The following is a 12,565-nucleotide window of genomic DNA, read 5'->3' on the forward strand; positions in this document are numbered from 1 at the left end:
TTTTCAAGGGGTTATTGCCCTGCCGTAAGGACTAGGGGGGGGGAGTGGTGGTTCGGGTGAGATTGATTTGGTGCGAACTGGATTTTGACTCGCCCAACACTGCAGACGGATTGACCACACCGCAGTACTGTCACAGTGTAAGTTCATCTTCCCGGCGGCTGTCCCAGGAACCAGCCGAAACTGGCTTCTACTCATACATCGTTACGTTCGATGCTTGCTCCCCCCCCCTCCCCCCTCTAGACAAACAACAAATTAACATTGAAATCCGTCAATAAGCAACCATTGCCTAGTGCCTCCTAACACTGAGTCAGTATAGATCAGTCACTATAATCACTGTTCAGTATGTCTGTATGATATGTATGTCCCCGGAACTTCAACTACTACCAAGCCCTTCACCATGAAATGTCAAACCGCCCCCCCCCACCCCCCCCCTCCACCGTAAACAACAAGACCAAAAACACTCTCAAGAAACATCAGACACTGCAGTCTATAAAGCTTTCACTTTAGTCCTAAAACCGAGGGCCATGATGCAGCTCCTCTGTTCACACTTGGCTGCACACCAATAAATCTGCTTATTCCCCCCTCTGCTTCTTTACCTCTGTAAACTTGTAGAGCTAGTTATTTTTCGATAATGACCCAGCAACCAAACAAATAACGAGCCAGCAACAGCCTAAATCCTCGATAGTGCAATGGGTGCAATGGGTTGAGAAGCTGTTCTGTTTTGGTACTACTTTTGCGACTGAAAAGTTCCGAACGCTCTATACGTACGAAATATACATCTCTGGAGCAAACAATACAAACATACCGCATTTAAATTAACAACTACAGGCCTGAACACATGAATCTCCATATAAAATCCATGAGTTAGGTTGTTTTCTGAATCTAGATCTGCCGTGCACACACCGTTCATCACAAGCAAATTCCCAAGGCAAGTAACTCATACTCTTGCCGACAAGAGTAGTTCCCCTTCTTTTAACGCAGTTTCTTCGACAACACTGACTGCAATCCGACGGTCAGTTTTCAACAATATTTCATTTTATAAACAGTTCACACGCAACCAAATGCACACATCTCATCAATTTAAACAACATAAAGCGGTTTCATACACTATTTTCCCCAGAAAACTGAACTTCATACAGTAATTAACGTTGGAACACGGGTGCAAAAGTTCGTCTGCTAGTCCCATTTGACGAAAGAACACTATCCTAAACGATACTAAAACATAAACAGAACACACAATATCTGCCTTTTCCGCCACAGCAGAATAACAGCATATCTGTGTACTTCATTTTAGTCTAAAACAGGGAAACTGACAAGAAGTGTTAACAGAATGGAATGATTTGCACGGAACTATACAACCGCGCATTAATCGATCGCCTGCGCAGGTTGACTGGTTGAGTGATTCGGATTCGATCAAACTTTCGCACAAAAACTCCTGTTTTCTTTGAATAACTGAAGAAAGGGGGAATAAAGAGGTTACACACCTCGTCTCAGTGATTATTAAAAATAATGGTCTCAGTTCGCGGTCATGAAAAAGCTCGCTGAAGCTCGCATTTTTCATGATCCGCTAACTTCGACCATTATTTTTAATAATCACTGAGACTCGGCATGTAACCTCTACGTAAATATCACGAAATTATCGTGACACACTATTATGTGCTGGACTCCACGAAACGGAAGCGGCTTACTGCGTAAATGATTTATTATTTTTCCACTTGTGTTATGCTGACATTTTGGGCTTGTTGCCATTACACTTGTATGCGTGATGTTATCTATTCTTTGATGTTATTTTTCTGTTGTACATACGCTTTCAACGTGGTCTAGTCAGTTCCGTCATGAACATTCGGTTTGTCTGTCTGGCATTGGTTGAATCTGAAATAGAGTGTGTGTGTGTGTGTGTATGCAGTGTGTGTGTGTGTGCGCGCGCGCGTGTGTGTGTCAGTGTGTATGTGTATGTGTGCGTGTGCACCGGCGTCAGTTTACCGCTGCCACCCCCCCCCCCCCCTTCTTCAGCCCTTCGTGTCAGTATTTAGTTTTACTTTTCCTTTAAACAAACACACACACACACACACACACACACACACACACACAATGTGACACAGTGTGTCACACACACAATGTGACACACACACTGACACACCAAAAATAACGAAATAACGATCGACACTGGATCAAGTCAAAAACTTTTATTTACATCAATTCAAAACTAAGTGGTCCATGATAGTGTACTTGTATGCCGCTGTTCAGTGACGTCATTCACTGTGACACCTGATCCAGAGACAGAACACGAGATAATTATTAAAAAAAAAGGAAGAAACAATTAAACACAAAAATCCCGGTAAAAAGCACCAATTATGAAAGTGAGGTTGATCCATCAATGACAAAATCAAGGATGACGCCATTTATCAGCCATATTTTTCTTCGGTCATACGAACTAGTCAGATGCACTACATACACGCAGTCACAACAAACGCTGATCTTACTGTCTAGACCAGAGACAACCAACCAACAACACAGAATAATTGACTCTTGGAACATGGACTTTGGGGCTGCTTGGGTTGATAAAGGTTACTCATAGAGGGAAACAAATACTTTGCAAATGCTCATGTATTCGCACTAGTCACTGCGTTATGCACACATGTGGTCAAACATTTGTTTACACAAAATATGTTCCAAACCACAGAGTTTAAGTTCCTTCGGCTTATTTAAAACAAAATATATTTTCAACGACAGCCACATTTTCACAGAAACTGGCTGTGGCGTCGTTACAATATCAAAAACACTACAGAAAAACGTGTTTTCAACAACACATACACCAAGAAGAAAACATAATAGACAGTCCAACTTTGTTGTCACACTTCCGTAGCGATTTTGCTACAACAATTAAAAAATACAATACATGGCTTGGGAAGACTGATGTTAAAATGAGTGGTGAGAATTGAACTTTCCAGAAATATAATAGCGGTGTAAGAGAGGGGAGAAAATCGAAAAGAAAATGGAGTGGCGGTTGCGGGAGAGAAATAGTGTCACTTCTAATGCCATAATCGCAAGCACTTGTGGCGGCGAAAAGAAGTGAAAGTTGTTTACGCCGCACAGCTTACAGTTTGCAAAGCCTGCGTCCTTGAACACTCTGGACTGCTGCCAAAAAAATGGGACGGCTGCCAATGACTTGTGCGTGTTTTGCTTCAGCAAGAGTTGAAAAAGTCAAGCAAAGCGATTCGCCGCGGCGCTGCGTTTGACAGAACGGATAATACATGAGTGCCGAGTGCACCAACTGCGCCCGTGACAAAAACTCCATGCAACCCAAAACCAGATATATAGCTGAATGACTTTATATTTTATTGTATAATCAATACTGATAAGCCTGCATTTTCTGGTGAGGCCGGACCCTTATATCAAAAGAAAACCAAATCTCCATTTTTCATGAGATCTTTTTGTTTGTTTGTTTACGTTTATTAGTTTGTGAATGGCCCATGCTGGCTTTATGCTGCTGCAGAAATCTCTTTCTAATGCATGTGGTTGCTTGTTGGATTGTAACCTCCCTTCACCGACCCATGCATGCCGGGACCGCTTATGTACGGTTGGCCTAGTGGTAAGGCGTCCGCCCCGTGATCGGGAGGTCGTGGTTTCGAACCCCGGCCGGGTCATACCTAAGACTTTAAATTTGGCAATCTAGTGGCTGCTCCGCCTGGAGTCTGGCATTATGGGGTTAGTGCTAGGACTGGTTGGTCCGGTGTCAGAATAATGTGACTGGGTGAGACATGAAGCCTGTGCTGCGACTTCTGTCTTGTGTGTGGCGCACGTTATACGTGGTCGGCTGGGCGTTAAGCAAACAAACAAACAAACCACTAATGTATTTCGGACGACTTAAAAACAGAAACTACCACAACAAGAGTTCTGATCGACAAATTACAAGTAACAAAACTCAGTCTGAACGAAGATGTCCTTATTACTGTTAATATCTAGCAAAACAGCTGCCCCTGTTTGTCATTTATTTAAAAAGTTTACTGTCTTTCAGTGTAGTCTCTGATGCTTTAGCTCATCAAAAAAATAGAAAACTATCCCAAAACAAACAATTCTATAAAAAAAAGAATGTACACCCTCACAGAAAAGACAGTTGCATACATGCAGCATTTATGTTCAACTTCAAACTCGAAGAAGATTATTGGGTTGTTTTGTCAGTGTGAAGATTCAACACCATACAATTACTCCCATAGATGTATGTATTGCATAAAGCACAAACAAGAGAATTGGATGTAAAATGTGCCACAATGAAACTGAAAGTTCAATAGTGTCGATACATGTGTACATGTATGTCAGATGTGCTTCCCACTGTTGAGTACGTTTTTCCTTTCAATCTAAGACAGGCTTAGCCACACACAAAAAAAAGCAGAAATGATACATATATATCAAGCATTGTTGTAAAAAAGTATTATTAAAACGTTGCAACGCAGAGCATTGTAAAACTCAACTGTGTCTGCCTCATATTTGGTTGTTTACATTGTTCGTTCGAAAATGCAAAACAGTCCCATTCAAAAATCTTGTCAAACACTGAAACAGTGTTTCCAAATCAACACAACTCGCAAACTTTACAAACTCTCAAAAGAACCAGTACACGCAAATGCCTCATGATTCCACCAAAGTGCCAAACCTGGAATAGCTGCCAGCACACCAATACACACCACTGATACAAAACCCATTGGCTTACAATGCACCCTCAGGCTCTTTGGACAACTCTGCACACTATTCAACTTGCAACAAAAGGCAAGTTCACACAAACAACTTTCTATATTTAGAGCAAATGCTGTCCTTGGCAAACTTTTCCGAAAGCGCACACCGAGCGCTAGCGAGTAGTTCTTTTCACTTGGCTTCAAAACTTCCCTATTAGAAGACAGATCCACAAATTATTGGAAATTAAACATAGGTCTTACCTACCCACCATTACAAACTAACAAGAAAAGGAGAGAAAAGAACCAGGAAATTAACAAACACTATAGTTATTGTCATCACTGGAAAAACGCCTATTTATCCATACAGTCTTGTGTCTCCATACAGTCTTGTGCAACAAGAACAAAAAAGTACCAAGAAACTGCAACCATACACATTTTTATCTGATGGCTCAAATATACGTCCTTGCATTAAATCTCATAAAAATAAAACAGAAAAAAAGGGAGCAAGACGGTGTAGTTACAGTCTGACGTAAGGAATAACCACAGAACAAAATCTTGATCGATGCCGATGTTCCTTGTTTACATAGTTCTAGCAAAATAGGAACAAATCAATGTGCAAATACCTATTGTTTTATGATAATAGGAAAGAGCCAAAGTCAAAGGAGTACAGGGGGCGGGGATGTAGCCCAGTCGGTAGCGCGCTGGATTTGTATCCAGTTGGCCGCTGTCAGCGTAAGTTCGTCCCCACGTTCGGCGAGAGATTTATTTCTCAGAGTCAACTTTATGTGCAGACTCTCCTCGGTGTCCGAACACCCCCGTGTGTACACGCAAGCACAAGACCAAGTGTGCACGAAAAAGATCCTGTAATCCATGTCAGAGTTCGGTGGGTTATAGAAACACGAAAATACCCAGCATGCTTCCTCCGAAAACGGCGTATGGCTGCCTATGGCGGGGTAAAAAAACGGTCATACACGTAAAATTCCACTCGTGCACAAAACACGAGTGTACGTGGGAGTTTCAGCCCACGAACGCAGAAGAAGAAGAAGAAAGGAGTACAGGTGTTTTACTGCATACACCAATAGCATTAATGAAAAAAAACCACCTTTGTACTGTACACCAATGCCAACCCTCGAAACCAACAAACACATTGCACCATCAGGACTCACACACAATCCCATCAAATCTTATGCCACACTCCTTCAAACTCAATACAAACTTATTAATACAAACTTGATGCAAACTTTTACAAAAATAAGGGAAAGAATAATGGTGAATGTTCCAGAGTGCCAAAAAAGGGATGAACATTGCGTGTTCCTTGCTTTTAATGTTCAATGTCCTCACACACACACAAAGTAAAGAGAAAGAAAATATGATTTCAAACACAAAAGTAAAGAAAACAAGAAAGCTGGGCGACCAAAGAATTTATCAGTACCCCCAAAAAGTGTGAAATAGAAACGGACAAATCCAATAACTATGTCATTATAAATTTGTAAACACATACACACACACTCCTCAGCATGAAACATTCTTTCAGTTGTAGCTGCCTTTAAAAGAATGAGATGTTTTGCAGATGTAACCCTCATTCTGTGAACGCCTAAAGCAACGCTGTCACATAAAACCTTTCAGCGCTGAATTACGCTTGTCTTTTCACCACACCATCAAGTCCAGTCACCTTCAATTACATGGAACATTTGCCATACCTCCAACTTTGAAATCAAACTCCTCTGACATAAGAATTCATTGCTTTCTAGTTACGCTGCTAAACAGAAGCAGGTACATAAAACAAAATGTGTCAATAAATGTACAGGACAGAGGGCAAGACAAGAGCAACCAAAAAGCAGATGAGAAATCATATCAATTAATATCAGGGAAAAGATTACTACATTTACTTATTTGGAATTATTGTTACTGAAAAGGCATACACTTCTAAAGCATTTACAAACAATCTGCAATGCTGATAATAGCAGAATTCAATGATGAAAGTGAAAACTACAGAATTAAACATCAATTTTCCAGTTTAGATCTTCCTTGAACAGTTACATTTCAAGCAAAAGGACAAGTGCAGGAAATGAGATATATATATATATATTTAGCTTATAAACATGAGCAATACTGAAACAGCAATTCATGGTTGGTTGTTTACAATCATGTGCTATGATTTAAAACTATTCTAGGTTGAATATATATTATATATGACAATTACTTTAGTTAGGATCTAGACACAGATCTTCATACACTTTTACCTGAAAGCTATGTTATCACGGACAGTAGATCTAATTCACATCTTAACCTAATGTAAACCATGATTGAGCTTCTTTACTGTAGCGGTCTGTGGTCTACGACTCCTACCAGTACACGTAATTCCACACAGAAAACTGAACTAAATTGAAAAATTGCATAAATCAAGAAAAAAAATACAGATCAGAAACTTACCAAGAATAACTATGTTGGTCTAACACAGCCATACAATGCCACCAAAGATCCGAAGCACTAATGAAGAGTTTGCAATAAATTTTATGACTGCTGTCAGAAAAAGTGCAAGTTAACCTTTTATTCTGTCAAATTCTACATTATTGTGTCCACTTTCAAAGGAGTTTTTAAGAAAAGATCTGCAGTTCTCCAATTCAACCGAGCTCAAAACAAAGCAAAACTTACCCAAACTTCTAAAAAAAGGTTTTGACAACACCCTCACAGCAGTTTTAGTCTGAACTATTATACATCACCACATTTGGTTGTACACAGCCAACTTACCCGCTGGTAGTAGTACACATAGATCTACATAATCCCAAGAACCACCACACTAAGGAATGAAAAAGAAGAGGCAAGCACTCAAACCGGGTGACTGGACAATGACGACTGGTAGGTTTCTGCAGGGATAGAGTATCAAAACTTCCAAACCCTGTCAGTGACAATCACAATCAGGGCAAAAAAGACACAAATCCCACAGCTTCTCAGTTTTCACAAAAATCAGTGGAAAGTCTGCGATTGTTGGAATCACCACACACTGCTGAAGGTGAACAGAGTCACTCGATGAACGCTGAAGGATGAATGCTGGCGCAAGGACGACGAATGAGTTACTGTCATGACTAAAAAAATACAATTACACAGGAGGAGAATTTCCAGTGATGGTAGTTGGTGGTACTAGCGCTACAACTTTCGTCCTACGTCGTCAATGACATATAGGGGCCTGGAGCGTGGCCTCGCTCTCCGACACGTGGAAGGTCTCCGATAGACTGCGTATGAAATGGTAGTCGTTGGCCTTGCAGTAGGGGCAGATAATCATGTGCGAATACTGCGAGAAGAAGTCGAGGCCTCGGGTGATATCGACCACTGCACGACGACAGCATTTGCACGTCAGACGTTTCTGACAGCAAGGAGCCGCTGCAAAGATGTCGTAGGTGTACATGGACCCGATGACGAGATAGCGACCATCCCACGGCTGTTTGCAGGCCACACATTTGATGTCGTTGCGACCCTCTAAACACCCCAGGCAGGCTGCATTCAGAAACTGTAGGCGCCCATCCCAAATCACCTGCAAACAAACAACAATGCACTTTTGTCAAAAACACTGGTTTGCAAACTTCAAGATCCCTTTTTTTTTTTGGCTGCTAAAGGGCTAAAGGAAATATGCTGCAAAACTTTGTATGTAATCTGGACACTGCACGAACCTGTACTTCAACTGTATGGTAACCCCACACTTAAAAAATAAAAATGATACATTATCGCCTTCAACTTCAAGCCGGTATTTCAGGGTATCCGAGAGACTATGTGAGTATGTCTGTTCTGACATTATCCTTGCAGTGGCAAAATTTAAAAAAAATGCTGCAAAAGAATACAAATGGAGATCATCTTACCTGTATAGCTGCCTCATCATAAGGCTGCGGCGACAAGAAGAACGTTCCATCGACCAGCGGGAAGCGGTCGAAGACAGGCAGGTGGGTTTTGCAGAGAACGCAGCGTGTACTGCACATCCGCTTGTTGAGGAGGTTGGTCAGCACAAAGTTACGTGTCTCTGCATCGCACCCCCCTTCCTCCACCGTCATGTCCCAGGGAGGATGCGCCTTGGGGGATGCAACGGAGCATGACAAAGAGAAGGCATGCGCCAGGGTGTTGTTGTCCTCCATGCGAATGTGGTAAGGGTTCTGCCTGTTGCGCGGGAGGGAAGCAAACGCGGACAGATCCAGGCGTTGACGAAACCCAGCTGAAGTCGTTGGGCCGGTGTCCAAGGACGCATCGCTGGACTTTCTGGACTTGAAGAACATGTCCCCGCTGATTGGGGAGGAGGAAATGGGGGAGATGGAGCCCGCGGAGCTGGGAACGCTGCTGATGCTGCTGGTATGGCTCCCTACGCTGCCCACGCTGCTGACACTGTTGGTACGGAGGCGTAGCTGCGAGTTTCCATGACCTTGCATCATTGAGTAGTAGTTGTTGTTGGGCAGGAATTGGAAGGTGTCGGTTGGGTTGGAGGTGGTGGTGTTGCTTTGGTTGTCCAGATTATCCTGCTGCTGGTGGACGTTGCTGTTGTCGTCTGATTTCTGGTGGTCCGTCTTCTTCGTCGACTTCTTGTTGGTCTGGGCGATGCTGTTGGTGCTCCGTCCACCCTGGTTGTTGTTGGGGTTTTGCTGGCCATGTGTGGGGGCAGTTGTAGCAGCGATGGTGTTGCCGTTCACATGTGTAGCATGGCTGGGGTTAGCGTTTCCGTTCAGGTGTGAAGGATTGGGGGTAGTGTGGTTCCCGTTCCCATTGACTTGCCCCACATGGTGGCTGTGGCTGTTGGACTTGTGCGTGGTGCTGACGACCGGCATGGGTTTGTCGTTCTTCTTTTTGTGCTTCTTGTGCTTCTTGGAGTTGTCGTTGACGGGGGGAGGGATGTAGTCCAGGTCCTTGCGAAGATGACCACGGGCACACTTGCAGTCACAGGCCTTGAAGGCCAGGTCGTACCCCTTCTTGGTCCACAGGTTCTGCAGCCTCTGCTTCTCGCTCCAGCTGCGAGCACGGCCACAGGACCGCAGGTAGGACAGAACGGAGTCCTGGAAGTCCTCGAAGCAGTCCTTGTGCATCCACACGCCTTCATCGCACGCCTCATTGTTGCACACTACCTTCACAGCGCCGTACGGGTCCTCGGGATCTATCGTGTCGTCCGGAAAACGGCATGACCCGGGGGAACAGCATTTCTGCAGTCGCGCCCCGGCGTTGTCGTTTTGCCTCGCTTGGTGTCCCATAACTGGGCCCCCGCCGCCGGCCGCCGCGACCTCACGCGGGGCTACTACAGCCGGTGCTTGCTGGTTGTTATTGTGCGCATCTTCTTCTCTGTGCCGATGGTTGCGTGGATGGCGAGTGTTGGGCATGGTTGCCGAGTACTTGTAATATGTCGTTCTAACAACAGGCGCTACTGTCGCGGTCAGGAGCTTTCGTATTCCATCCGAGAGTTTCGCCTTCTGTCACCAGTTTGAGCAGGCTGCTTGTTGTGATCGTGGAGGGAGGTGTGTCTGGCTTTCTTCTGCAATCAGAGGTTGCAAACTTTGTAAGCCCGGCTACGATTGGTTGACTTGCGGCGAAGCCGGCGAGAGAAACTGATTTCATTGGACGCCTGCGTGACCGACCTTGAGACCCCCATTCTGATATGCAAATGAGAAGGCACGCAGTGTTTACACACAGATCTCTTGTGTGGATGTTTACATCGCACGCCAGTCATGGGTCAAGGACGTTTGAGCGACCGGCGCTGGAAACGGAATGTGTGTGTGTGTGCGTGTGTGCGTGAAAGCAGCCGGCGGAAGAGGTGTATGATAATGTGTGTGTGTGTGTGACTGTGTGTGTGTTTTTGCTGCTCAAATAATTTGTCGAAGGGAGTGCAGTGTGCGTGAGGAGTATCAGGTCTTGAGCTGTACGTAATCTGCTTTGTGCGACAAATACGTTGCAACTGAAAATGTTTTCTAGCGTTGTACTTTTGTTTTGTTTTTCCCAGGCGAAGTTGCTAAGCTCGCTGTGTTTACTCCGATCTGAGATATCTAAAAACTTGGTGGGAGTTTGGACGTTCATTAAATACACATCAGTCGAGCCTGAATGGCAGACACACTGTCACTGAAATTTTGCTTAGAAAGAAATGAAATCTGCACAGAAAAAGTCTTATCAACAGCAACAAGCAGCTCCCAGTTGTGCAGATCGAGGTCAGAGTCAGGTACCATTGGAACTTTATTCTCTACCCCATGCTGTGCTTACTATTTGTAGCGTTTATAATTTTAACATTATCGTCGCAGTTTCGTCACAAAAAGCAGAGCCAGTAATAATGGCAGTCTGCCAGACCTGTTGTGCTGATTGTGTCGGTCTTATTTATAGACTGACCGACAAAACAAGGTCACAGTTTCATCACCCCACTACCGGCAATGACTGAATGAGTAGACTGCATGTCAGTGAGACAATGGTTGCATCAGTCGTATGTCTGACTCCCCGCAAACGCCGTGACACAGGCTGTCGAACGTGCGCGTGCATGATAGTATCCGGCCTTAGCGGATTATGACTTTATTCAGTTATTCTGCAGAAAAGACAAATGCTGGAGAAAAACCGTTCTTTTCTGCAGCATTTCTGCATAATGTCATCTTTCGCCGAAGCAGCGGTTTTTTTCTGCAGCAAAACATTTTACTGCAGTAAAATTGAAATCAAGAATACTGCAGTAAAACGGTGCTGTAATATATATAGGTCTATGGTATTGCATACATTTGTGGAAAAGGCGCACGTGCTACACGGCATTCACCATGACTGATTCGCGTCACTGATTTACGGCCGGCTGCTGTCTGGTTTCCGCTACTGAGTCACACTCCGCACGTGATGTCCGTGTGCACTCGCTGCACTGCCACGCTGGCACATGGCATGCCACAAAAACAAGTCGCGTAAGGCGAAATTACTACATTTAGTCAAGCTGTGGAACTCACAGAATGAAACTGAACGCACTGCATTTTTTCACAATAGGGAGATTTAAAAGACAGCACGTTTCGTTTTGCAGCTCGTTTCGTTTGGTGAATGAGTCACCCCGCGAAACGGAACGTGTAACGAGACGGCATAGGCCGCAGACAAGATTTAGATGTATTCACGTTTCGTTTCGGAATGAAAGGCCGGGCATGGCAGGATATGATCCGCTGACTGGGCATGGCATAATTTCAACTCCACGAGTCAATAAAGGATTGACATACTCGCATTGCACGCACGAGAGCTTCACATTTTTCAATTCATGCACCTGATCACATACGAAGCCAGAATAAAAATTCGATGCGATGACCTACTTCTGCTTCGCCATTTGCTTTCTCACCATGAAGTTGGATAAATGTACCAGGATCAGCACCCTTCAAAATATTTCAGTTCACAACAGTTGTCTACCTCCAATGAACACATTCTCAGCGCTGAAAGACTGTGAAAGGGTTGATGAATCCAGCAATGCATAAAATGGCCAACAAATAAAACTGTTAGTGTGCAAAAATACTCACAAAAGTTGACGAAATATTGTTCGTTTTTTGGGGGTGGAAAACGTGACTGCGTTTTGACGTTCCACGTTCCGTTTCAGTTGACCTTCACCTTTCCAGCGAGAGACCCCCGAAATAATGACGTTTACCACAACTTCAAAACGAAACGTCCCAACGTTTCGTTTCTTAAATCTCCGTAATGACCGTAGTCCGCCGCTTGTGCAAAACGGAGTGAAACTGACGAGCCTGTTTAGCGCGGTAGTGGTTTCGCTGTGCTGCATAGCACGCTTTTCTGTGCCTCTCTTCGTTTTAACTTTCTGAGCGTGTTTTTAATCCAAACATATGTTTTGGGAATCAGGAACCGACAAGGAATAAGATGAAATTGTTTTTAAATCGATTTCGGAAATGTAATTCTGATCATAAATTTTATATTTTTAATTT

At 43.8% G+C, this 12,565-nt stretch overlaps 1 protein-coding gene across 1 annotated transcript; it reads right to left on the bottom strand.

Annotated features, from left to right (window-relative positions):
- Positions 1–2,171: 2,171 nt before the first annotated feature.
- LOC138962058 (headcase protein homolog) lies at positions 2,172–10,162 on the bottom strand. The gene is made up of 2 exons (XM_070333764.1): positions 8,525–10,162; positions 2,172–8,202 (listed from the first exon to the last, which is right to left on the bottom strand). The coding sequence occupies exons 1-2, from the start codon at positions 10,016–10,018 to the stop codon at positions 7,840–7,842; spliced, it is 1,857 nt and encodes a 618-aa protein (XP_070189865.1). The 5' UTR covers positions 10,019–10,162; the 3' UTR covers positions 2,172–7,839.
- Between the last annotated feature and the right edge of the window lie 2,403 nt (positions 10,163–12,565).

The sequence above is a fragment of the Littorina saxatilis genome, linkage group LG3 (assembly GCF_037325665.1).
Source record: "Littorina saxatilis isolate snail1 linkage group LG3, US_GU_Lsax_2.0, whole genome shotgun sequence".
Taxonomy (NCBI): Eukaryota; Metazoa; Mollusca; class Gastropoda; order Littorinimorpha; family Littorinidae; genus Littorina; species Littorina saxatilis.

Coding starts and splice junctions, on each gene's coding strand:
- LOC138962058 (XM_070333764.1), bottom strand. CDS start 10,018: ATGCCCAACACTCGCCATCCACGCAACCATCGGCACAGAGAAGAAGAT. Junction 8,203..8,524: donor ATGATGAGGCAGCTATACAG/GTAAGATGATCT, acceptor GTTTGTTTGCAG/GTGATTTGGGATGGGCGCCT.